The 27,975-nt window shown below is 44.7% G+C and overlaps 1 protein-coding gene across 1 annotated transcript in view; it reads left to right on the forward strand.

The window, feature by feature from the left end:
* Nucleotides 1–377: 377 nt before the first annotated feature.
* The window catches only part of LOC120862935 (prolyl endopeptidase), a 134,234-nt gene continuing 106,636 nt past the window's right edge, over nt 378–27,975 (forward strand). The window contains exons 1-2 of the mRNA XM_040239108.1: nt 378–628; nt 7,295–7,369. Of these exons, the coding sequence (XP_040095042.1) occupies nt 584–628; nt 7,295–7,369 (120 nt within the window). The 5' untranslated portion in view covers nt 378–583. The remainder of the gene's footprint in view (nt 629–7,294; nt 7,370–27,975) is intronic.

The raw sequence follows: 27,975 nt of genomic DNA on the forward strand, positions 1-27,975 counted from the left end.
CGCGATTCGTTCGGCTTGAGGCAAGTCCGGCGAGCGCTGCAATGGCGAAGCGGCCAGCAGGGGGACTTCGCGGAGGGCGGGAGGGGCCAGAAGGCGTGGTGGGCCCCGCAGGCGTGATCGCACGTGTGCCCGGCGCGCGGGCCGGGCCGGCGTGTTGGGCGTGTCCCCGCCCCGCGCGGATCCCTCTCCGGCGCGTGCTGAGCGCCGTGACCCCGCTGGCGTGGCGGGGACCCTCGGCTCGGTGGTCCAGGCGTGGGCCCGGGCGGCGGCGCGGGCGCGGCCGGTGCTCCTGCAGAGGGAGCTGTGCGCCCGGCCTGGCGCACGCACGGCGCCGCCCGCTCCCTCTTGCCGCCGCCGCCGCCGCTGGGCCCGCCCGCCGGGGAGGGGCTCCGGGCCTCGCCGACAGCTGCTTCCTGCTTCCCGCACGTCCTCGCCGCCGCGCAGCCGGTCCGGTCCTGAGTCCCGGCCGAGAGTCCCGGTCGAGAGCAGCCCGTCGCCGCCGTCGCCTTCCCGGCACCCGCCTCGCCCCGCGGCCCGCTCGCGTCCGCCCCAGAGCCCACGCCGCCCCTGCGCGTCCCCGGCCATGCTGTCCTTCCAGTACCCCGACGTGTACCGCGACGAGACCGCTGTGAGTACCCAGCTGCGCCTGGCCCACTACCCGCCGCCTGCGGCCCCTCACCCCCTGCGGCCCCTCACCCCCTGCTCTCCCCTCCCCCTCGGCCTTTGTTTGCGAGACCCGGCTGGGGGCGCCCGGCTCCTCCCGAGGCGCGGGGGCCCTGGTGGCCGTCACCCTCCGCCCGCTGGCGGCGGAGCCGGTGGTTAGCTGCCGCTAGACCACTTCCCAAGATCATCGGGGTCAAGGGCGAACACTCAGGTGGGCATGGGCGTCTTAAGAGAGTGGGAAGACAGAACGTGTCACTGCATTTTTGCTTGGAGGAGGCTCTTAAATATGGAGGTAGGAGAAAGTGTGCATGTGTGTAGATGATGTCCAATTATAAGACAAAAGCAAACTTTTTCAACTCACAAATTAAAAATACTTAGAGTTGAAGTTCATTCATTCGATTTTTAAAACGTGTGTGGAGCGCTTCCCGCTGCCGGGTGCTGGCCGCGGGCGCTGGGGATTCAGGGCGGAGATAGAGTCCGTGGAAGGTGAGGCAGGGCCCCGTGGTGTGACAGTGCTGATCCGCGTCTTCCTAAACCAGAGCAGAGTCGGGGGGGATGGTGCAGAGGAGGCCTTAGAAGAGTACAGGGTGGCCTTTTGCAGAATGAAGTTTTGCCTAGTGCAGGGCTTAGGCACCATTTCCCTCAGTTTGTAGATAACCTCAGAGTCACTGTGGAGATCCCGTGGGTGGAATTCTGGGCAGACACCTTTTTTTTTGCGTGTAAAAATTAGTTTGGCATCTTAAGAACTGGAGTAAATCCAAATGTTGTGGGCATAATTCTCGTAGGAATAGCCAAATTCCTCAGATGACTTAAAATAGAGTTGGAATAAAAAGATTTTTGTATAATACAGTTCTAGTTTTTTTTCTGCTTGCTTTGACCTGATTTGTGCCTGAAGTCTGTACTTTAAACCACTTCTCATCTTAGGGTAAAGGGTTCTGGGGCTTTAGAGCGAAGGATGTAAGGGTTGTTTTAAATTAAGGCTTCCAAGTGGTACTAATGCATTCATGGTTTCTTTGACCTGTGGCCATCTGGTAACCATGTTTTCTCGTCTGTTCAGCTGCTTGCTTGTTAAATTTACTCGCCCAAGAAGCCCTTGGTTCAAGAGTTGTTTCCTTTGTGCAACAGGAGTAACGTGATCGAGCAGGAATGGAAAGGGGACAGACCAAGTAAGAAGACCTGAGTGCTAGTTGTGGCTTTGTCACTCCCTCCCTGGACGCCCTTTGGCAGATCCCTTGCCTGTTACAGGCCTTCTCTTCTCTGAATGAACTATTAGGGCTGGCTTGGCTAACAGCAGCGCTTACTTGCTTCTGTAGTAAGAGTATCAATCAGTCCTTCAATCAGGTGATGCCCTGGCCCTGCAGTATGCCAGACATGAGTAGTGGGAAGGCATAAATATCTTGGTTTGGTTTTTGAGGATCTTTGAGTTTTCAGGAGAGATAAAATTATAACATTTGATAAGTACTGTTTTAGATTTGTTTTATTTAAATGGGGGAGGAGTGCTTCTTCCTTAACTTTTCACTTTGGGGGTTACCAAAATGCTGCAGTTCACCTAATCTGTGTTTAACAGTTCTTGAAAGGGTTAAGTGAGGATTTTATGAAGGTGTCAGAAAGATTATGAACAATTAACTTAAAAGAGTATACCGTGGATTGTAATACTCTCCAGTTCTTTTGCATCACAGGAGTCGTGATCAGCCTCAAGGCTGAGGAAATGTAGCGCTTGGTCCATCCTGATTACTAACGCAGGCTTGACTTATGCATTTACTCAAATTGTAGCCTTGATTTCTAGGATGGGTTTATTTCTCTCCAGCAGGTGCTAGCCATTGCTGTAGCTCTCTGTCTCTCTCCCTTGAGCGTCTTCCAGCCATGCACTGAACAGTCTCCTGCTGAACTGTGGGGTTGGAGCTTGCGATCCCATTGGATGGATTTCTGCATTAGCTAGCAGAGTTTTGGAAACCATGCTGTTCCAGTGATACTGTGGCCCATCCCCCGGGAGTGTTGCCCTCAGGGAATTCAGGCCTGCAGTGGCAGGGTGTGCAGTGTGAGTGGAAAACGCGGAGGAGAATGACATTAATTTGCTTCAGGAGGTGGAGACAGTATGAGAACTGAGGCTGGAGCTTGGTCAGTTGGTTAAGGTTGAAAGGACATTCCTGGTCATGTGACTTAAAGTCATAGTTATGTAGGGCTGGACAGTCATGGAATTGCGTTTGTTTTGGGATGGCAGGAAGGCCATTGTGACCAGAACATCTGGGGTGTAAGCTTGGATGGCAGCTGGAAAGGGAAGATGAAATGGGGCCAGGTTTGATGGGCTCTGCCTGCTGTGTGTACAAATATGCACTTAGTCCCAGAGGCAGCAGGCAAACTATTGACCAATACAAGTGAAATATTAATAGTGATAGTGTCTTATCAGAACTCTCTTTTTAAAGCCTCTTTGGAAATATGGAAAGGTTTGTGAACTTAAATCAGATGGGAGAATCAGGTACTATATAGCTTGAGTTCAGGGGATGTGGTCTATGAGATCGCCCTATTTGTAGGATATGCTGTTATGAAAGAAAAATGTAGGGGCCAGGTGGATGGGGGGAGGGGACATGGCTCCTGGGATTGTCCTGGAGGGAATCTGTTTCTTGTCCTGGTTAGAAATGTCTGCTCAGTAACTGACTTCAGTCTGCTTTAGATTATAAGGCAGGTACTGGGAAGTTGGGGCTGCTTGCTCAGAGGTGAGTACCATCAGTAGGCAGTCCAGTAGGGTACCCTGGGTTCCAAGGAAAGGTCCAGCTGTGCACCTGCCAATTCACAACTGGTCTGCTTTAGCAAAAGGTCAAGTCCTCAGGCTTTGGGGTCTGCTCAAGGTGAGATCACTGTTCTACCTCCTGCTTGTTAACCATCTGCCCCTTGTCAGCTGCTTTAACTATGTCCAGCTTCAGTTTCCTCATCTGGAAAAATGAGTTGGTAGGAGCCTTACAGTGAGGACCAGATCAGATAAATGTGACTATGGCACAGCGTTTAGCTCACAGCAGATCTACAGTCTTCACCCTTCCAGTCTCTGTGAACTGCATTCTGCAGCTATAAAATAGGAATATAATCAGCTCTCTTACAAAGGTGCTTTAAAACATCAGGCACAACAGTATGGATATTCAGCAGACGTTCATTGCTTTGGGTCTAGCCTGTGGCAGCACTTTCACTTAGCCATAAAACTAAGATTTGCTGTTAATCTTTCCCCCTCTATGAAAAGTTAAGTTTCTGGATATGTCTGAGTTTTAGTAGCATCAGCAAATTTGGAAAACTCAGCAGTGGCCACAGGACTGGAAAAGGTCAGTTTTCATTCCAATCCCAAAGAAAGGCAATGCCAAAGAATGCTCAAACTACCGCACAATTGCACTCATCTCACACTCTAGTAAAGTAATGCTCAAAATTCTTCAAGCCAGGCTTCAACAGTACATGAACCATGAACTTCCAGATGTTCAAGCTGGATTTAGAAAAGGGAGGGAAACCAGAGATCAAATTGCCAACATCTGGATCATCAAAAAAGCAAGAGAGTTCCAGAAAAATATCTACTTCCGCTTTATTGACTACGCCGAAGACTTTGACTGTGTGGACCACAACAAACTCTGGAAAATTCTGAAAGAGATGGGAATACCAGACCACCTGACCTGCCTCTTGAGAAACCTGTATGCAGGTCAGGAAGTAACAGTTACAACTGGACTTGGAATAACAGACTGGTTCCAAATAGGGAAACGAAAGGTGACAAGGCTGTATATTGTCACCCTGCTTATTTAACTTCTATGCAGAGTACATCATGAGAAATGCTAGGGTGGATGAAGCACAAGCTGGAATCAAGATTATTGGGAGAAATATCAATAACCTCAGATATGCAGATGACACCACCCTTATGGCAGAAAGTGAAGAGGAACTAAAAGCCTGTTGCTGAAAGTGAAAGAGGACAGTGAAAATGTTGGCTTAAAACTCAGCATTCAGAAAACTAAGATCATGGCATCTGGTTCCATCACTTCATGGCAAATAGATGGGAAAACAGTAAAAACAGTGACAGACTATTTTTGGGGGGCTCCAAAATCACTGCACATGGTGACTGCAGCCATGAAATTAAAAGACGCTTGCTCCTTGGAAGGAAAGTTATGACCAACCTAGACAGCACGTTAAAAAGCAGAGATATTACACTGCCAACAACAGTACGTTTAGTCAAAGCTATGGTTTTTCCAGTGGTTATGTATGGATGTAAGAGTTGGACTATAAAGAAAGCTTAGTGCTGAAGAATTGATGAATATTCTTGAGAGTCCCTTGGACTGCAGGGAGATCCAGCCATTCAAACCTGAAGGAAATCAGTCCTGAATATTCATTGGAAGGACTGATGCTGGAGCCGAAACTCCAGTACTTTGGCCACCTGATGGGAAGAACTGACTCATCTGAAAAAAACCCTGATGCTGCTGGGGAAGATTGAAGGCAGGAGGAGAAGGGGATGACAGAGGATGAGATGGTTGGATGGCATCACCAACTCAATGGACATGAGTTTGAGTAAACTCAGGGAGTTGGCGATGGACAGGGAGGCCTGGCATGCTGCAGTCCATGGGGTTGCAAAGAGTCAGACATGACTGAGCGACTGAACTGAACTGAATTGAGGAACATTTTTAAAGTGTCTGGTCCATCCCTTCCAAGGAATATTTGGGGGAGAGCTGTTTGCAGATTGTTTTGAGTCTCAGCTCTGATTCTGAACTCTGTGTGGCCCTGGGCATGTTGCCATCTTGTGCTTGACATTGCTCCTAAAAATACTGGGTTGGAAGATCTTGCACAACTTTACATTTTTTGGATTCCTATTGTCAGAGAAAAGATGGTTGTTATTGTAAGCATGTTTTGCAGCCATTTCAAGGTGTGTACAGAGAAGGCAATGGCACCCCACTCCAGTACTCTTGCCTGGAAAATCCCATGGTTGGAGGAGCCTGGTAGGCTGCAGTCCATGGGATCTCTAAGAGTCGGACACGACTGGGCAACTTCACCTTCACTTTTCACTTCCCTGCATTGGAGAAGGAAATGGCAAGCCACTCCAGTGTTCTTGCCTGGAGAATCCCACAGATGGGGGAGCCTGGTGGGCTGCCATCTTTGGGGTCGCACAGAGTCGGACACGACTGAAGTGACTTAGCAGCAGTAGCAGCAAGGTGTGTAAAATGTAAGAGACTTGCAGATGAGAAAACAGGGCCGAAAACCTTTTCTTCAGTGGTGATAATCAGCTAAAATTTAGAGAGATTTTGGGTAAGGATTGAAAATTGGTAATTTTAGGAAGACTCATCGGGAAGGCTTTCAACTGGTTTTATGTGCCTTGCACTTTTTGGTCATTATATGCTGAGCAGTTCTTATGTTCCAGCTCAGTTGCCTGTCTTTCCAGGTGGGCATGTCTCCAGGTACTCTCTCCCCAGCACCAGATGAGGACAGATGCTGACCCCTTGCAGAAAGCCAGGGGTCTGAGGCTTGGGAGAGTCTCAGTTGACCAACAGCCACAGTAGAATTTTGATAAACAGTAGAAACAGCAGGTTTTGCCTTTTCCAGGAGCATGTTTGCCTTCCTTAGGGAATAGCCCTTACCTTCTGGTATTACAGAACAAAACCAAGGAGACAGGTGCAGAATATCTGAGACACTGGTTGTCTTCCAGATAATTGCACACAGGAAGCCTCAAATGGAATGTTGTTCAGTTGTTGGGAGAGACTTGATTGGAAAGATGTTGTCCGTGTGGTTTCATTTGATTAGGTTAATCACATTACTGTGTTATTGGGGTATTTATCTGTCGGTCGTTTCTTTAGGCATAATCACCTGGGGAGTGGTGACTTCCAGTTCGTCTTCCAGACTCAGTCAGTCCCTGAGACCAGGCCCACCCAGAAATTTGGTTTTCCAAAAGTTCCCACGAGGGGGCTTCCGAAGACGTCCCCTCAGCCAGGCTCTCCTGGCACTCAGCAGTTTTATCTCTTCAAATATCAGGGTAGTCTGAACACGTGATACCTTTGTGCCTCCTTTCTTACACAGTGAAAGAAAGCATTTCATAACAATACATTGAACAGACTAGAAGCTTCAGTTGTAGAAATGTTCTTTCATTGCATGAAAGTCAGCTTTCTCTGACGTCACTGAGCATCATTACACATTAGTTAACTTGCTTTTCGGTAGTTTAGATTAAAGCCAAAACTGATCATCCTGTACACTGTTGGGAGATCTCCTAAGCGTCTGTAAGCTAAGCAAGAACAGGGCAGTGCACCGTGCGTGATGGCTCCTTCCCAAGCGGGCCCTTCCGGTGTCCCCTCTGCGTTGTGTCACTCAGCGCTTGGCCACCAACATGTTTTCAAGTTTCTTTAACACAGTGGCAGCCTTTTGTTTTGTGTTGTACAGACAGAGCTGTTCCCATTCTGACCTTTCATCTCTCTTCCCGCTCCAGCTAAAATGTTCTTTTCATTAAGGGTGGTTTGACACCTTTGAGAACCTGCCAACTTCAGTTCATGTAGCAATTTGGGCAGACACGTTGCCAGTGAGCCAGTTGGGCTATTTGACTGCCCCTTTACTATCTCCATCACATTTGAAAAGTAGTGATGTAGTTGGGGTTAGACACGAGTTATCTAATACCACATTTTGTCTTTTGCAGGTACAGGATTATCACGGGCATAAAATCTGTGACCCTTACGCTTGGCTTGAAGACCCAGACAGCGAGCAGACGAAGGTAAATGAGGACTTATGATGAAGGAGAAGGTGGTCTTCATAGCTCAGACCAAACTAAACATCAGTAACCATGGCTTTTCCCTCCTGGTATTATCCTTTGCTGTCTGCAGTGGGATGATGAATAGACGTGTTATACTACCACTCTCTGAAATGATTCACGAGAAAAAGTGAAAGTGTTTGTAGTCCCATAGAAGATCACATAGCTGTTTTGAATCGTACTTATGGACTATAGGGACACTGATGAACCAACTGTTCAAAATGAAAGTATTTGAAAAAAGGAAAACAAATTTTTACCAAAGAAAAATAAAAACCTAGAGAATAACTATGTGAAAAAAAAATTGCCTAATACATTTTTTTCCCAAAGGAAAGAAAATATATTGAGGAAGTTGTACCAAGTCTTGAAAACTGAATGCTGGTCTTAGATTACTTACTGATTTTAATGCAACAACAATACAACAACTAAATTATAAGTAAACTGAATTCTCAGTATCTTTTTATATTTTATAAGGGGATGAAGGGGAGAATTTTCTACTCTGTCTAAAAATATGAAATTTTCCTATTCTTTTGGAGAACCATGTAGTATTTTGAGGTGAAGTCTCATTTTGTTAATGAAGCTTACCCCTAAGTGCGATGTCCAGTGGATACTATTTTCCTTCTTGGAGTGCCCAAGACTTGTCATTTGAGGTTCATTATTTACATTTGCTGTATGTGGTTAAGTTTGCTTGGATGAGGGAATAGTGTTTCTCCAATCCACTCCAAGTTCTTTGACTTTTTTATTTATAGCCATATTAACTTGGTTTATAAAAAAATATGTATACAATTTCTAATATCCTCAGCACTCCAGAAGTTTATTTGAGCTTCTTTAGAATCCCAGAGTACATTTCCCATTAAAAAAAAAAAAAAGAAAAAGAAAAAAGTTAATGCCTGCTGAGTGGTTTTCTAGGCCAGCTTCTAAAAGCCTATGTCTTAGCTGTTCTTGTATCTCGTGGTCCCTCGCCACTGTATATATCAGTGTTCTCTAGAGAACTGAACTCAGATTTCCAAGACAATTCAGATTTTCCAAGAAGGCGTTCCCTCCTGATGTGGACCTGGCTAGTGGGATTGGGGTGCTTTCCTTGCCCACGCACACCCCCACTCCCTGTCCCGTACTCCCGCAACTCTTTCACACTCCCTGGGCAGTGGGTTGCAGACTCCTCTGCCTTCATGTCCTTAGGGAAAAGCTTCACCAGGAATGGAGTGGAGTGAAGGGCTTAGCCAGGCACGATGTTACATGGAAGAGGAGACAGCAGGAGCAGAAAGAGGTTGCTCCTGCTGGAGTAAATCCCATGTCAACTTGTTTTTCTCCCTGCGTTCCCAAGGCACTAGCTTGCCTGCTTCTCTTTCTGCCACCCTTAGCTGTTCTTTATGGCAAGCATTTCTCTTCTCCTCTGCCCACTGCAGAAACTCTTAAAACTTCTTCCCTGTCCTTTGTCCTTCAAGTAAGCAAACCACCATTTTGAGGTTTTCTCATGGTTTTTATTTGTATCTGTACTCCTTCATTCTCAACCTTTCCCCATTCCTTTCAAGAAAGACAGAGGTCTCATGGGTGAGAATGATTGATGTTTGGATTTTTATTTTTCTTTGGTGAAGCAGTGAGTTTTAGAGGTTGGTGGGTAGCAAATGAAAAACAAATGGGTAAGTGGAGGAGCAGGCAGAGGCTGCGGCTCTGCAAGTGAGGCTAGGAGGAGCAGGGAGCAGGGGCAAGGCTGCGACCTCTCCTCAACCCTGCCACAGACAATCTTGGTCCTCCAACTTTGGACTGGGCTGAGGCGGATTGAGCCTGAAAACAGAGGGTCACAGGCAGCCACATAGCCTGTAGTGGATGGAGAGCCAGAGAGAAGCAGATGAACTTCCTGTGCATCTCTGGAAAACTGCCCCCAAGGACTGATTCTGTGTTGATTCCTTTGTCTAAGGAATTGGGTACAACCTGGATTTCTGCAGCCTTTGATGGGGATTGAGTGATTCAGCTATGTTAGAATGACCCAGATTTTGTTTACGTGTTAATGCATGCACATTTTGCTATGCCTTCCATATTTGATGATGTCTGGTCCTGTGGTTGACAAGCCACTTAACTAGTAGGTGAAACTTTGCTAATTAGTGATCTTCTAGTCAGCATTGGATAGACGCTAATGACATTGGTATATACACTGTTATTTTCATGGTATGTACTTAATTATAGATGTTAACTGTGTGCTGGGCACTTCAGGGGTAGCTTTGCATACCCTGTCTCATTCAGTTCTCAAATCCTGAAGTAGATCTTTTTCTTTTCCCCATTTCACAGATGAAGAAATTGAGTTTGAATGATTAAATAACGTGTCCAGGGTCACTCAGCTTATGAGTGGAATCGTGTGGTCCAGGTGGTTATCAACTTCACATTAAAGAAATGATTTAAAAAAATCAAAGACTCTGGGTGTAGTAGCTTTGAGAATGCACGCTGTAGGAGTGGAGTCATGTCTTTGCTCGCTATGGGATGTTATGGGTCCTCCTACAAGCACGTCAGGTGACCCTTCCGTGCCTGCTTCATGCTAACTTGTCCAGGCAGTGCTCCTCAGGTGTCAGGGCTGTACAGCTAGTGCCTGCCCCGCATCCTTCTCCTGAAGCAACCTCGTTATTGACAGCAGCTGGTTGTCATATGAGATCTGATGAGTGAAATTTTTGTCTCAGACTGAAAAGATAGGGTGTGTTTTTCTAATGAGCAGAAGAGCAGCAGGAACATTTTCTACTCAGAGTTAGAGGCATGTACCCAGAAGTGGGTGTATTAGCCATACCTCGGTGTAAAGAGGAAAATCTTCATGTAGCCTTTAAAACAAAAAAAAAAGCTGCTTGTTACATTTTCAATAAAAACCAGCCCGGAAGTGAGGAACATTGATAGCTCAAGATCTGAAATGCTATCAGTAAGTCTTTGATTTAATCTCATGTTTAATAGAGCTTATCCAATTCTGACAGTTCCTGGCATTTGAGGCTTTATCCTTTATTAAAGAAATATCAGCAGACTTGTAACTTGAAAATTCTCAAAGATGGTGGTGGTGGAGACTTGAATCTGGATGAGTCCTTTCAAGCTGCCAAAGCCCACATAACCCTATTTTATAGCAGATGTACCAGTCTGTAGAATATCCTGTGCAGCTCAGTTGTTTCTTTGAGATCAGTTCAACCTTAATTTAAAAACTTGGGAGAACTACTTTGCAAAGAGGAAACAGTAGACCAGCACTGCCTAATAGATATATAATGTAAGCCACATATATAATTCAAAATTTTCTAGTAGCCACATTAAAAAGTAAAAAGAAACAAATTAATTAAAGTACTTTAGTATATTCAAAGTACTAACATCTCAACATGTAATCAATATAAAATATTATTAAGGTAGCTGCATTCTTTTAGACTAAATTTTCAAAATCCAATGTATATTTTACACTTGCTGCTGCTGCTAAGTCACTTCAGTTGTGTCTGACTCTGTGCGACCCCATAGATGGCAGCCCACCAGGCTCCCCTGTCCCTGGGATTCTCCAAGCAAGAATACTGGAGTAGGTTGACATTTCCTTCTCCAATGCATGAAAATGAAAAGTGACAGTGAAGTCGCTCAGTCGTGTGCAACTCTTAGTGATGCCATGGACTGCAGCCTACCTGGCTCCTCTGTCCATGGGAGTTTCCAGGCAAGAGTACTGGATTGGGGTGCCATCGCCTTCTCCAATATTACACTTACAGCACATATCAATTCAGTTCAGTTCAGGCGCTCAGTAGTGTCCCACTCTTTGCAACCCCATGAATTGCAGCATGCCAGGCCTCCCTGTCCATCACCAACTCCCAGAGTTCACTCAGATCTCAAGTCCATTGAGTCAGTGATGCCATCCAGCCATCTCATCCTCTGTCGTCCCCTTTTCCTCCTGCCCCCAATCCCTCCCAGCATCAGAGTCTTTTCCAATGAGTCAGCTCTTCGCATGAGGTTGCCAAAGTACTGGAGTTTCAGCTTTAGCATCATTCCTTCCAAAGAACACCCAGGACTGATCTCCTTCAGAATGGACTGGCTGGACCTCCTTGCAGTCCAAGGGACTCTCAAGAGTCTTCTCCAACACCACACTTCAAAAGCATCAATTCTTCGGCGCTCAGCTTTCTTCACAGTCCAACTCTCACATCCATACATGACCACTGGAAAAACCATAGCCATGACTAGACGGACCTTTGTTGGCAAAGTAATATCTCTGCTTTTGAATATGCTATCTAGGTTGGTCATAACTTTCCTTCCAAGGAGTAATCTTTTAATTTCATGGCTGCAGTCATGGCTGCAGTCACCATCTGCAGTGATTTTGGAGCCCCCAAAAATAAAGTCTGACACTGTTTCCCCATCTATTTCCCATGAAGTGATGGGACCAGATGCCATGATCTTAGTTTTCTGAAGGTTGAGCTTTGAGTCAACTTTTTCTCTCTCCTCTTCAGAGCAGCCACATATTGAGCACTCAGTTACCACATGTGGCTAATGGCTGCCAGTATTGGACAGTGAAGATTTGGACCAACCTTTCAGGTGAACGTTGATGTGAAGACTATAAACAATGATAGCAGGTTAAAAATAAAAAAGCAGAATTTGCCACAGAAATTTAGTTTAATATTATTTTATCTGTAGATTAAGTAAACCTATATAACTAATCTAGGTAATGTTTTAAGAATTTTTTAAAAAATCTAAAACTAAAAATAGTAATGTAGGGATGGAGCCAAAGCAAAAACAATACCCAGTTGTGGATGTGACTGGTGATAGAAGCAAGATCCAATGCTGTAAAGAGCAATATTGCATAGGGACCTGGAATGTCGGGTCCGTGAATCAAGGCAAATTGGAAGTGGTCAAACAAGAGATGGCAAGGGTGAACGTCGACATTCTAGGAATCAGCGAAGTAAAATGGACTGGAATGGGTGAATTTAACTCAGATTATCGTTATATCTACTACTGCGGGCAGGAATCCCTCAGAAGAAATGGAGTAGCCATCATGGTCAACAAAAGAGTCCGAAATGCAGTACTTGGATGCAATCTCAAAAACGACAGAATGATCTCTGTTCGTCTCCAAGGCAAACCATTCAATATCACATTTATCCAAGTCTGTGGCCCAACCAGTAACACTGAAGAAGCTGAAGTTGAACAGTTTTATGAAGACCTACAAGACCTTTTAGAACTAACACCCCAAAAAGATGTCCTTTTCATTATAGGGGACTGGAATGCAAAAGTAGGCAGTCAAGAAACACCTGGAATAACAGGCAAATTTGGCCTTGGAATGCGGAATGAAGCAGGGCAATGACTCATAGAGTTTTGCCAAGAAAATGCACTGGTCATAACAAACACCATCTTCCAATAACACAAGAGAAGACTCTACACATGGACATCACCAGATGGTCAACACCAAAATCAGATTGATTATATTCTTTGCAGCCAAAGATGGAGAAACTCTATACAGTCAACAAAATCAAGACCAGTAGCTGACTGTGGCTCAGATCATGAATTCCTTATTACCAAATTCAGACTGAAATTGAAGAAAGTAGGGAAAACCGCTAGACCATTCAGGTATGACCTAAATCAAATCCCTTCTGATTATACAGTGGAAGTGAGAAATAGATTTAAGGGCCTAGATCTGATAGATAGAGTGCCTGATGAACTATGGACAGAGGTTCGTGACATTTACAGGAGACAGGGATCAAGACCATCCCCATGGAAAAGAAATGCAAAAAAGCAAAATGGCTGTCTGGGGAGGCCTTACAAATAGCTGTGAAAAGAGAGGCAAAAAGCAAAGGAGAAAAGGAAATATATAAGCATCTGAATGCAGAGTCCAAAGAATGGCAAGAAGAGATAAGAAAGCCTTCTTCAGCGATCAATGCAAAGAAATAGAGGAAAAGAACAGATTGGGAAAGACTAGAGATCTCTTCAAGAAAAATAGAGATACCAAGGGAACATTTCATGCAAAGATGGGCTTGATAAAGGACAGAAATGGTATGGACCTAACAGAAGCAGAAGATATTAAGAAGAGGTGGCAAGAATACATGGAAGAACTGTACAAAAAAGATCTTCACGACCCAGATAATCATGATGATGTGATCACTAAACTAGAGCCAGATATCTTGGAAAGTGAAGTCAAGTGGGCCTTAGAAAGCATCACTACAAACAAAGCTAGTGGAGGTGATGTAATTCCAGTTGAGCTGTTTCAAATCCTGACAGATGATGCTGTGAAAGTGCTACTACACTCAATATGTCAGCAAATTTGGAAAACTCAGCAGTGGCCACAGGACTGGAAAAGGTCAGTTTTCATTCCAATCCCAAAGAAAGGCAATACCAAAGAATGCTCAAACAACTGCACAACTGCACTCATCTCACGTGCCAGTAAAGTAATGCTCAAAATTCTTCAAGCCAGGCTTCAGCAATACGTGAACCGTGAACTCCCTCATGTTCAAGCTGGTTTTAGAAAAGGCAGAGGAGCCAGAGATCAAATTGCCAACATCCGCTGGATCATGGAAAAAGCAAGAGAGTTCCAGAAAAACATCTATTTCTGCTTTATTGACTATGCCAAAGCCTTTGACTGTGTGGATCACAATAAACTGTGGAAAATTCTGAAAGAGATGGGAATACCAGACCACCTAACCAGCCTCTTGAGAAATCTGTATGCAGATCAGGAAGCAACAGTTAGAGCGGGACATGGAACAAGAGACTGGTTCCAAACAGGAAAAGGAGTACGTCAAGGCTGTATATTGTCACCCTGCTTATTTAACTTATATGCAGAGTACATCATGAGAAACACTGGACTGGAAGAAACACAAGCTGGAATCAAGATTGCCGGGAGAAATATCAATCACCTCAGATATGCAGATGACACCACCCTTATGGCAGAAAGTGAAGAGGAGCTAAGCCTCTTGATGAAAGTGAAAGAGGAAAGCGAAAAAGTTGGCTTAAAGCTCAACATTCAGAAAACAAAGATCATGGTATCTGGTCCTATCACATCATGGGAAATAGATGGGGAAACAGTGGAAACAGTGTCAGACTTTATTTTGGGGGGCTCCAAAATCACTGCAGATGGTGACTGCAGCCATGAAATTAAAAGACGCTTAGTCCTTGGAAGAAAAGTTATGACCAACCTAGATAGCATATTCAAAAGCAGAGACACTATTTTGCCGACTAAAGTCCGTCTAGTCAAGGCTATGGTTTTCCCTGTGGTCATGTATGGATGTGAGAGTTGGACTGTGAAGAAGGCTGAGCGCTGAAGAATTGATGCTTTTGAACTGTGGTGTTGGAGAAGACTCGAGAGTCCCTTGGACTGCAAGGAGATCCAACCAGTCCGTTCTGAAGGAGATAAGCCCTGGGATTTCTTTGGAAGGAATGATCTAAAGCTGAAGCTCCAGTACTTTGGCCACCTGATGCGAAGAGTTGACTCATTGGAAAAGACTCTGATGCTGGGAAGGATTGGGGGCAGGAGGAAAAGGGGACGGCCGAGGATGAGATGGCTGGATGGCATCATGGACTCGATGGACATGAGTCTGAGTGAACTCCAGGAGATGGTGATGGACAAGGAGGCCTGGCGTGCTGCAATTCATGGAGTTGCAAAGAGTCGGACACGACTGAGCGACTGAACTGAACTGAACTGAAAAATAGTAATAGCTTTAATAGTAAGTATTCAAAGCAACCTGAACACTAGACTGGATTAAGTCTGTCACTGCTGTTTTCATATGTTTGCAAAACTTTGACCAGTGCATTATAACATGAACTAAAATTTGTAGAGGATAAAATAAAATTATCATTAATTATCGATTCTGTGATTATGCATCTAGAAAATGTAAGGGAAACAACTGAAAACAATGAATTGAATAAAGCCTGCATGTATGGAATAAATACAAAATCAATACCACTCATACATAACATCAATGATGAGAAATCAACCCACCCAATAGCATTAACAAAAAGTAAATACTTAAGGACAAAAGAGTTTTCAGGCCTCCTGGGAGAGTAATAGTGTCACTTCAGATAGAAAAGGGCCAGTTTCAAGTGTTATTTTTAATAGTGGAAAATTGAAAATCTCCGCATCCAACGGTGGTTTAGCAGTTAAGTTGAACCTGGCAGCTGTGCTTGACGCAGTAGTCCGTGCGTCTGTTACAGTGCTGGGCTGTGAGCTTTGCTTTGCTAAGTGGCAAGTCCTCCTGCAGCGCTCTTGGGGCTGACAACTTTATAGGCCTTTGTAGGGCTCAGAGACGGTGGTTTGTTGCTGTTTTTTGCTCACTGTTCTAGAAAAATCTGTAGGGAAATACAAACCTAACAAAAGATAAAGGGAAGACTCTGTGTTAAAAGCTCTTTAGACATCTGCTAACTGCGGTGTACTCTGGAGGTAGACGTCTAAACCATAGTGAAGTCTCACTGGGGTAAGTGGAACACCAGGGAAACCTTGGAAGTGAGACGGTAGAGGGAGAGGTTTCACTCATTGAAAAGAATTTGAAGACTGTGAGGCAGGTCCCAGCAGTGGTGAGCCCATACTTCCCAGTCAGCAGGCTCTCCCAGCTTGTCCTCCGCAGGTCATGGAAGAAGTGTGTGCAGCAGCGTTGATGTGTGTGTGCAGCCTGATGCTTTGACTCTGAGGGGACTTGAGCCTCCAGACTACTAATAGTAAGATGCCTACCCCCCCCCCCACCCATTGACTGTAATGTGCATGTGATTCACTTCCTAATCTAACTTCCTAAATTTCCCGGGACAGACAGACAAGTGAACCCCAAACCCCACACTCTGCCTTAGCTCTCTGTAGCATATTTCTTTGTCTTAGTTGGTGTCTTGGCCCCTTTGGGTGAGCCCTACTCACTTCTCATTTCAGCTCTTACCACGGGCCGTCTCCTCTCTTCCTGTCTGTAAGGCAGTCGTTGCACCCCTTTCAGGTGGCTCACACCCCTTCTTCCTTTGTCCCATCTGTCATCCATCTCTGTGATCAGCAGTGGCTCAGTTGCCAAGCCCAGTGACTTCCCCGTCATCCTGTGTTCTTTGTGCAGATGGACCACTCTTCCTGGGGAATTGTAGAAGCTTTGGTGTACACTGGCAAGGGGGCTGCTGTGCCCCCTGCGCCTTGCGCTGCCCTTCAAGCCCTTGAAGTTTGCTTACACTGCTCTTGTCACTGCAGCAGCCATCTTGCTCACGGGTCCCTGGGAGGATACCAAATGCGTATTTCTCTCTCCTGGCCTCCCCGCCCATCGTGGTGCAGTCAGTCCACAGGGCACCATCTGCTCCCTTTCCTAATAGTGAGAAATCCTCTGCATCTCTGGGCTTGGTTTTGCAGCCCTGAAATCCAGATAGAGGCAGCATCCTTCTCACCTTTTGAAGAGACTCCTCATTTAACTCCATCTTGTTGCAGCTTTGACCTCTTGATTGAATTCCAGAACTTGTTACTTAGTGAAGGGGAGATACTTACAAAAGGGGAAGAATTTACATCTGTTATTGTAGCTAATTGTCAAGTCTAGCTTCCACAGAAGCCCTGTCCTGGGGCTTTGGTCCAGGAGGTAAGCAAATGTAGGATACCAGCTGCAGATATCAAAAGACCAATTTGTTTTTTCCCCTCCCTGAGAACTGCCTTGGGTTAAATGACAGTACCAATAGCTCTATTTGCCTTGTGGATCATGAGAGAAGATCTCTTAATAGGAACCGAACTCCTCCCCCCCCCCCCCATGTGTGGGACATGGCCATCATGGGCAAGAACTGATGAGGGGCTGGGGGAGCTGAGATCCTTTTGTCCACTCACATCTCCCCCTCAGGCTGCCAGGCAGCAGAGCCTACAGAGGGAAAGCTTGCTCTCAGGATGTACACTCATGTGAAGGGCTAGTTCAGTGTCTCTAAGCCAGCAGACAGCAGATGAAGCTGACTGGGAGTGGAGGAATACTAGATATAATTCACAGCATAGAAGACTGGTTTTGGTTTGCAGTGTTCTTTTGTAGACTTTAGGACAAACTGTGAACATGCTTTTTGTACTGTGACATTGCTGGTGTCGCTTCTGTTGGGACACAGGGCAGAGGAACAGAGTATTTGCCAGATGGGACTGGAAGTCGTAGCCTTTAGGCTTCCATTTTCTCGACCTGTGAGTACAGCCAGATGTCTTACCTGGGATTTCTTTTCTTCATCTATAAAATGAATATAGTCACACTCAGTTCATCTAGATCCAAGCTTTTAGCAACACCCAGCTGAGAAAATGCAGGTAACAGTTCATTTTCCATGCTCAGCAGAGCTCTATACAAAGGTGGTACAGCTTAGGTGTTGCTGCTTCAATGTATTGAAATGTAGACCTTCGGACTCTAGTCCTCTTATTTGCTTACTCAGAATGTTGAACTTTAGAGACATCTGTATCTTTTTATTGTCATCTACAAAAGTAGGCAGCATTTTCCTTTTGAAATCTAGTGTCTTAGAAAAAGATACCTATATTTTGAGCATTGAATCTCCACCTCTGCCAGTGGTTGGAATTGTGACTTGTAAGTGTGGTTTTATTGTTCTAAAGCGCAGTGATTAAACTAGGCCAAAGATTACCCTGAAGCTGTTAGGTAAACACCTCTTTTAATTGGTGTTTATGAACCCATCGTGAAATGCCCTGCCCTCCGTTATTAATGTTTCATGTAAGGACCTGGATTGAGAATTACTACTATGTTGTTTCTTCTCTACTAGAAACAGGAAATGCTTTAGGTAGATATATTACCAGTTATTATCTCAGTCTCCAAGACTTCTAAGGTCTTAAAAATGTTTCATCACCTACAGAAATGTTTAGCCTTAGTATGGTTTCTTGTAAATCCACAGTTGAAATGTGTATTTAGAGAACCATGTCCTTTTGATCTCTGCTTGGGGTAATTGTCCAAAGTATGATAGAGTTTGCTGGTACTGGGCCATCCTCTTTTCTAAGCAGTCCTTTCTTTTGTCTTTTTCTTGCTTTCTGCAATGGGATTTTTGAGGCAAGCAGCCGAAATTAATTCTGGCGACGTTTGGCAAGTAAGGAATTCATAGCAGGGACAATGAGGCCAGCTTCTGGGTGGACTGGAGAGCTAGGCTTGGAGCAGGCAGGAACCAGGTAGTTCTAGAGCTCCGTGGTGGGAATTTCCACTTTTCAGGCAACACTGCTAATGGCATCAGTGATTACAGTCCTTCAACCCTCTGTCTCTTGTTCAATGACTGCATCCCAGGAGAGGGAGTTCTGTTTGGCCAGGCTCCAGACATGTTTGTGCTCATCCCTTGGCTGTACTGTGGCAATGAAAAAAGATTTGGTAGAAACCTTGGGGACCTTCTTTTGCTTCTGCAGTGACAGGACAGCTGTGTGGAGTCATCTCACTAAGCAGGGAGAACCCTGGAGAGGAAAATGGGTCCTGGCAGCCCAAATGCCACAGATCCACTGGCTTCGTTCTCTTTCCTCCCCTGTCCTGTGTTTACTTGTGTGTCCACTAATCGGAACATTAGATTACATGGTGGGGGGGAGAAGGATGAGCTGTCGTGAGCAAGAGAAACGTGGTCCATGCCAGCTTGGAATCACATGCCATCCTAGGCAGACCAGAGACTGGAGCTGCTGGAGGTAAGTGCCAAAAGGAGGCTGAGCCACACCTTGAATAGAGGCTGGGAGTCTTGTCCCATTTGTTCACCACCAGGGAAAGCAGCCCCCAAACCATTGATGAACTTCTTAAGGTACTTGAGTACATTTAACATTAATATTTTCCCCATAAGCACTACTCAGCTTTGGCTCCAATAATCTACATTTCCTCTGTGACAAATGTTGACATCAGACATGCTATCTTTGGGAAAACAGTTATTAAAGAACCAACAACTAAAGAACGAAGATGATTGTGACTTCTCTGAGCTGCTTTCTCTTCTCTTAGGTGTCTGCCATGTCCAGGGGGAAAGCACTCAGTGTTAAAAACCACCTGTGCGTGCATGCATCTGTGCTTAGTCGCTTCAGTCATGTCCAACTCTTTGCAACTATGTGGACTGCAGCTCACCAGGCTCCCCAGTCCATGGGATTCTCCAGTCAAGAACACTGAAGTGGGTTGCCATGCCCTCCTTCAGGGAATCTTCCCAACCCAAGGATCAAACCCTCCTGCTTTGCAGGTGGATTCTTTACCCACTGAGCCACCTGTGAAGCCCAAAAATCACCTGGGTACTTGTTAAAAATAGACATGCTCAAGATCTACTTTTAGAGTATCTGATAGGAGTAGAAATCTGTTTCCCAAGCACCTCATCTGGTAATTCTTAAGATCCAGAAAGCTTGGAAAACCTGCCTTAGAGAATGCTTAGACATGATTAGAGAACAGTAATACCTTTGCTTTATAGAGATGATTAGAGAACAATAAGGAGAAAACAATGGCAACCCACTCCAGTACTCTTGCCTGGAAAATCCCATGGACAGAGGAGCATGGTAGGCTGTAGTTCATGGGGTCGCTAAGAGTCGGACACGACTGAGCAACTTCACTTTCACTTTTCACTTTCATGTATTGGAGAAGGAAATGGCAACCCACTCCAGTGTTCTTGCCTGGAGAATCCCAGGGACGGGGGAGCCTGGTGGGCTGCCGTCTCTGGGGTCGCACAGAGTTGGACACGACTGAAGCGACTTAGCAGCAGCAGCAGCAGCGGAGAACAATAATAGCTTTGCTTTATAGAGGGCACTTTCAAGGAGCTAAAATTCTCATAGATGCCTCACTTGTTCAGAGCATCTTTGTAAACTGGAGGGATTTTATTTGTGATTCTGATTTTTCTCATTGGGGGAAATCAAGGCATATGTCATAATAAAGACTTCCAGAACTCTCCTGTATAGCACTGGATGGCACTCTGACCGTTTGGAGCAGCTCTGTGTATAATCATGCACACGATTTTCTGGACCTCCAGTTGCCTCTGTAAAATCTCATACCCTTCTTGTTTTTATCCCCGCTGGCACTGCCTGGTTCAGGCATGCACTGCCACCGAGCTAGACATTCAGTAGCATCCTAATGTCTCCCTTCTTCCAGAACTTCTTTTCTACCCTGTCCTTCCCAGCAGCAGATGAGAACTCTTTCAAGATCTGGGAACCTGTTTATTCATGGGAAAGCAACAATGTATAATTGTTTAATGAATAGCTTTAGAGGTAGGCAGGTTTGAATTTTAACTCCACAATTTTATCAGAGGTGTGACATTGGTCATGCTTATCAACCTCTCTAAACTTCAATTCTCTAATTTATAATTTGGAGAAAACTACTATATATGGTAGTGGTAAAAACTGAGTGATAATGTTTGTGAAGCATGTAGCAGAGTGGTAGGCACAAGTAAGTGCTTAATAAATGTTTGCTATTGCATTTATTATTAAGTGGCTTAAATAGCACAGGGATTATCTGCTTGATCATTTAAAGCTTTAGAGCTATCTAGGACAAATTCTTTTATTGCAGTTAATTCTTGGGCTCTGTTCATATCTTCTTTTATTTGGATCCATTTTAGTGGTTTGTATTTCCTAGAAAATTGTCCATGTCATTGAGATTTTAAAACTTACTAGCGAGGGGTTATGTGAAATATTTCTTACAATGACTTTATTCTCCATGTTTGTGTGTCTGTCTATATCGTTTCAAATTTCCAGTATCTGTAACCTCTTTCCTCTTTATAATTAGTTTAGCCAGAACTTTGGTTGAATGTGGTGGGCGAGGGGGAAGGGGGATTGTTTGTTTTTAGAAAGGAATGGTTCTAGAACTTTTAAGTTGTATCCTTTAATTTTCTAACTCATTGATTTATTTTTATTTTATTTTTTTGTTACCTTAAAGATTTTTGATTAGAATGTTTAATATTTCACTCTTTCTCATTTACTGATGATCACTTTTTCTAGGCTTTCCCATCCAGCCCTCAGGCAAGCTTCTGGTGGATTCATCCTCTTCCAGCCTGGGGTGCTTGAGCTGAGGGGCCTTGGAAAAGCTGTATCAGTCAGGAGTCATGATGAACAGCACCTTTATATATATATATTTTTTTAAAAAGAGCTGAGAGGCTCACGTAATTGAAGATCAGTACATGCTGTAAGGCACAGCTTGATCTAGGACTGCTAGTGATATTTCTGTTAACCTGTCTGTCCCTGTCTCTTAGGTGATCTGCTCTTCTCTGATTGTTTTGTTTTCCAGTAGCCTCTCCCACATGATAGAGAAAGATGGTCCTTGCCCCTTCAGGTTTTACATAGCCCAGATCTCATGAGATAACCTCGCCTTCTATTGTTCACCTCGGTTCCTAAAAAAGGATTCTGGTTGCTTGTCCTGGGTTCATAACTACTTTATTGACGGTTACATGTCAAGGAGAATTGATGGAAGATTCTGCCTATGAAAATGAACAGGGTTTACTTATGTGAAGAATGTAGAAAGGAGTTAGCATAGTTAGAATATAGACAGGGGTATCACTGACATTTTATGACATTTAGTGTAAGCTGCTGGCACCCAGAAATGATAAAATCTGATCAAGAGAGGATGAACCCCAGACTTCCTGAAGGTGTGACTCATCTTCCAGACCTAGCCTTGTATCTGGGTGGAGAGCATCTTCCCTGGGCCACCTGTACTTCATCCATCACAGTGTGGGCACTATCCTTCAGCACAAGGCACACCCAGGGCCTGACTGTTCCCTCGAGCCTGTTCCAGGTACGCTTCTGAATCTGTGCTGTGGACTCTGTCAGGTCAGCTGCCTTGATGTCTGTGAGTCATTAAGCAAACCCCTGGATCTCAGGGAGGGGAGTTCTGATGGCTAGCAGAGGTCACACCTCACCCCCCACTCCACCTCCAGTCTATCAGAGGGGCATCCTAAGATACTGAAAAGAAACAGATGTCCACTTTAGGTGTTTTTGTCACATTCTAAGAACTTTAATGGCAAAAGGAGAGGAGGACGACAGAGGATGAGATGGTTGGATGGCATCTTGGACTCAGTGGACATGAACTTGGGCAAACTCAGGGAGATAGTGAAGGACAGAGAGGCCTGGTGTGCTGCAGTCCATGGTGTAGCAGAGTCAGACACGATTGAGCAACTAAACAACAACAAGAACTTTAATTCCTAATAGTTTTTGTTTTCTTATTTTTGAAATAGTCTTGTTATCGTTTGGATTTCCTCATTGATACAAGAGTTATTCAAGAGAGGATATGTGTGTGTTTAACTTCTTCCTACGTGGGTTTTAAGTTAGATTTGGACTTGATGTGCCGATCGCCTCTGTCCTTGCCAGGCTCCTGATCAGTAGTAGTATGTACACTGAAGAACAGAGCCAGGTCAGGTTAGTGTTCCACCTTCTAATGAGCTCCCTGGTAATGGCGAGATTTGAGACCAAGGCTTGAATCTAAGGTCATAACGAGACTTTCTGCTTCCTTCCCCTTTGATTGGCAGTAACTCGCCCAGTGGGGGACAAGTTGATTTGCCCTCCTGGGGACAGGCAGAGAAGGTGGAAAGAGACCTGGAAGGGCTTTTGGAAGGCTCTACCTGGTCTGTCACCCACATGCAGCAGGAAGCTCAATGGGGGCCTTCCTGCCCTGAGGGTAGATAGGGACCCACTTTTAATTTTTTTTTTCTTTATTTATTGGCAGAATTAAATTTGGGGCAGTTTATTTTAAAAAAAAAAAAATCCAGCTAAATTGTTATGTTTTGGATTCCAGTATTTTCATATTTCAGACATTTTTGGTGTGTTTAAAACTACCTTGAAACATTTTGGTTTTGTGTAACATTTTCAAATTATGAAAGCAAAAAATTTCAATAGCTCAGAGAGCGAAAGAATCACTAGCTAAAAAGTATCTGAATAAATCACCAAACAAGAAGGAAATTGAATCCATCTCTTGATGCCCTTTACTTTCTTTGTAGTCACACTGGGCTTTTAATGTTAAAAGATAAGCCTTATGGATTTTGGGATCTCACCAGTTGGATTCGACATTTCTTATCCTTGGGGTTTGTAGGGGTTTGTGGGGCCAGGAAGAGAAAGGCACGTCCCTGGGTCAATACAACAGCATTATAGTTACAACCATGACCCAAAGAAGCTTTTCTTGGAATTTAAGATTTCTTTTTTGGTCTGATCTGATGTACTGGTAATGTTTGTAAATGTTCAGAGAACACTGGAAAATATGGTGCGATTTTTTTTTTCATTTGTGGGGTGTGAGTTCCTAAGTGTGTCCTATAAAGTACGTGACTCCATTCTTCTATAGTCTCAATTTCTAGACCCGTTTTCTGGAGCAGCTGCCTCTCACTGTGTTTGGCACGGCCTGCCTCTAGTTTTCCATGTGGTCGCCCAGCCCTCCTGGCCCTGGGTCCTGCAGCCTCCCAGATGAACTGTGCCACCTCTTGTCTTCTTTTTTTGTGGGTGTATCCTTGCACCTGGGGAGTCATTTCTGAATTCTGCTACACTCCCAGCAAAGAGAGGGGGTCTGGGTGCTTCCCTCTCTGGCCTCCAGGATGCTCTCAGCTCCTTACTCAGGACTATACAGAAAACACCGCCAGTCCGTGCTGTGACACCAACCACTTGCCTTGACCGTAGTTGCTTTAACCAGCACACACACACACACATATATATATATATATATATATATGAGTGTTTGTATCATCCGCACATGTTTGTGTGCATATGTATATGTACACATGTGTATGTATACATGTACACACACCTACATATATACATCCTTGTGTGTGTAGAATTTGCAGCTAAAACTCCTCCAGGTCTGTGGGATGTAGGTAGCACTATCCCTGGTTTCACTCGAATGGTACCCACGCCACAGTCTGTCTCCCAGCTGGAAGTCCCTCTCTGTCATCGGACTGCCTGCCTGCCCCACTCTCTGAGGCCCACTCCACCCTATCCTGGGAGTGGCTTTCCCTTCCTTTGTTCTCCTAGAGCTTTTATCTTTATGTGTGTGATTCATCTTTTTATTCCTGTATTGCACATCGTGATGTTCTGTGTTGTTTTTTAGTCGCTCAGTCATGCCTGACTCTTTTGTGACCCTCCCATGAACTGTAGCCCACCAGGTTTCTCTGTCCATGGGATTTTCCAGGCAAGAATACTGGAGTGGGTTTCCATTTCCTTCTCCAGGGGATCTTCCACGTCTCCTGCGTTGGCAGGTGGATTCTTTACCACTGAGCCACCACGGAAGCCCTATGTTCATTATATACTTTATCTATTTAATAAGTAACTTATGCATCCTCTTTATTCACATATGTAAGACTTGTGCTTGTGAAAGGACTTGAGCTATTTAGTGGATTGATGTGAGGACAACTTGGAAAAAATTCTGGAAACAGTAAAGGTAAAGGCATCGCCAGCTCCCAAACTGAGCAACACTTTGCAGGTAGCTGTGTTTTCTTTTTATTAAATTATGGTAAGAACATTTAACATGAGTTCTACTCTCTTAACAGTGTTTAATGTGTATAGTATAATATTGTTAACACAGTGTTGTACAACAGGATTTAGAAGTCTTGCATAACTGAAACTTCCCTTTGAAGGTTTCTAATAGTTAAGGCAAAATGAAATGTGAATTGGATTTCTTAGCTTTGAGCAACTATTCTTAGAAAAATGTGTTCAGACTCATCCATAGCTATAAAATCTAAACTCGTGATCCTCTTTAAAAAGCTCAGCTGCTGGTGTCATTTCATGGGCTTTCGAGTTTCAGTGATTTTAATAATACCCTGGAGTATGAGTTTGGATACTGAGACTCCTACGGGATAAGAATAATTTAATTCTCCTCACCCTGCTTCTTTGTCATCATACAATTGCTCAAGTTTTTCTTTTCATTATCCTTATACCTCTTCTTCCTTTCCCTCAAATGTGTTCTAATTTTCAGAGGAAGATGTCAGGCTGTTAAATCCATAAATGACCAAGAAGTCATTATTGGTATTCTTTGGGACCCTAAATTTCACAAACCTCTTAACAGAAGTTTTATCTGCACCTTCATGAAGAGGACCTGCTCATGTTATAAAAATGTGTATTATGATAGAACTTAGACTGTTAAGAACTCAAACATTGTTTGCATCTAGGTATTGGAAGGGTGTCATCTTTAAATATTGCTCTAGTTAAAGTAATTGACTAACAGTTGTGGGTGACATATTGGATGTAATGAGCCTGGTTATTTAGTAGCATTGTTATGACTGTTCTGATGGTTTTCTGAACATTTCATATGAGAAAAGCCAGCGTGCCTGCTTTGTTGTGAGATGGGTTCTGTGGCAGCAGTTGTGATTGTACTGAGAAAAGCCAAGCAGCATAGAGAATCCGTGGGTGAGCACAGTTCACCTTTGCAGGGAAAATGAACCAAGGATCTGTGACTCATGGAGCCACTGTGGTCCTCCTAGAGCCAGGGTCAGGCCTAGGTGCAGCCGCATACAGACACAAATCAGAAGGCCTAGGGAAATGAAGGCCGCAGGGCTTCTTCCTCAGAGGACCCCCCAGTGGAAAGGGTCCTTTTAGGACTCTCAGCCTGCTGGGTCTCAGGATGGGAGCCCTCAGTAGCTTGAATGTTCTGCTGAGACCCTTCTAGTAACCAACCATCTGACCGAGATGTGAGCGTGGGCTTACCCATCTCTGTCCACACTCCCATTCCTCCCCTCTGTCCCATCCCTGCTCCTTTTTGAGACAGGCCATTCTACATGGACTTGTCTGTCACCAGACTACTGCCTGAGCCTCCTAACCAGCTTCCCTGTTTCTGCTTTTGCTCCCCCATAGTCTGTTCTCCACCCAGAGCAAGAGGAGCCCTTTTAAAAGGTAAAAGGCCAGGTAAAAGAGTAGCAGGCCAGGAGTCAGCCTCGGGCACTGTTACAGTGACTGAAAGAACATAACTCTGGCTTTAGTGCTGTTGCTAACTCACTGAGTGACCCTGGCCAGGTGACCTTATTACCACCTGCCTCCACTTCTGTGTCTGTAAGGCTGCACACCCAGGGTGACACGGAGCCAGCAGTAAATGGGGCTTGAGATGCTGAGGCTCCCACCTCCCACGGAGATAGGGGGACGGACATAGCGGACAGGTGACCCAGCAGAGACAAAGGCTGGGAGGGGAGCTCAGTGGACTGAGGCCAGGGACAGGAGGGAAGGTCATGTCAAAAGGTCCGGTTTACTTCACCCATGAAATCAGGTAATGCTTTTGCTTCCCTGGTGGCTCAGACGATAAAGAATCTGCCTGCAATGCATGAGACCTGGATTTGATCCCTGGGTCGGTAAGATCCCCTGGAGAAGGAAATGGCAACCCACTCCAGTATTCTTGCTTGGAGAATCCCATGGACAGGGGAGCCTGGAGGGCTACAGTCCATGGGGTTGCAAAGAGTCAGACATGACTGAGTGACTAACACACACACCCACCACCCCAACCCCCCTAGAGTGCTGTGCATACACATACCCACCCCTCAACTACTGCCCCCCCCAGAATGCTACACACACAATACACCCCCCCAGAGTGCCAACACACACACACACACATACACACACACACATCATACCACAGCACAGCACACCCCCACTCCCACCCCACGCCAGAGTGCTGCCCATTGTGGCTTTGCAGCCTTGCATCGATTTTATAACTAAAAAGCAAAAAGTATCTTTGTGGACACTTTGTAATGAGATAGAGTGGAGTCAGCAAACTTCCTGTAAAGGGCCACATGGGAAATATTTTAGATGATGTGAGTCACCCAGGTCATAGTTAGGTTTTCCACCCTTGCCTGCACCCAGCTGTTAAAAATATAAAACCTATTCTAGGCTCAAGTACCATAGGAAAGCAGGCCATGGTGAGGTTTGCCAATTCCTCATGATAGGCAGTTAGAGTTGTATTTCTGTGGCACTCAGTTTTATTTTCTGTTTGAATGAAATGAGAAATGTGACCCGTAACCATTTTATTTCTCTTGAATTGATCCTCTTGCAAAACTTGTTAATCACTGTAGTCATACCTCATACTCTTTCCCGCTTGTTTTCAAGCACATTATAAACCTTGAGTTTTAGAGCAGCTTTCTCTCAGCACAGAATCGTGGTTCTCCAGCATGGGGTCATTGCTTTATGTAAGGAGAGCCCATTTAAAGACCATTTTGGGCTGGGTGGGCCCTTAGGTCTGGATGGACTCTGACAATAACGCATCTTTTGTGTGCCATTCCGAATATGGTAAGTTGTTCATTTCCTGAAGTTTTCTCCTATCAAAACGGTTTGCCTTTGCATAGACATCTGATTCAACGTTCAGTTGAGCTGATACATTTATTCATGCTTCATTTCTAATAGCCAGATGTGAATTATTATGAAGCCCAGATTGTATAGTATTACAGTATTATTATAGTATTATAACCTTTCTGACTGCTTAGTTACAAACAGGCTAAGCTTGGATACAACTGATCTGTTGTAGAAACTGTCACTTCCTCTGCCAGCATCTCCTGATCTCCTGAGGCTACCTCTTGCTTTTCTTCCAAACCATTGTTGTCAATAAACTTACTCAGTGCCACCCACTTTCCAATTTTTTTTTTTTTTTAATATTCTATAGTTTCAACATTTAGCAAAGTTCTCGAGTTGACAAGGGTAGTAGGTCTTGGAAAAATTGTCAAAAACAAAATTGATAAGCTAGTACCTGGGTATCTCTGGCTTGGTTAGATAGTACCTGGGTATCTCTGGCTTGGTTAGATAGTACCTGGGTATCTCT

This window comes from Oryx dammah, unplaced genomic scaffold, assembly GCF_014754425.2.
Source record: "Oryx dammah isolate SB20612 unplaced genomic scaffold, SCBI_Odam_1.1 HiC_scaffold_4, whole genome shotgun sequence".
NCBI lineage: Eukaryota > Metazoa > Chordata > Mammalia > Artiodactyla > Bovidae > Oryx > Oryx dammah.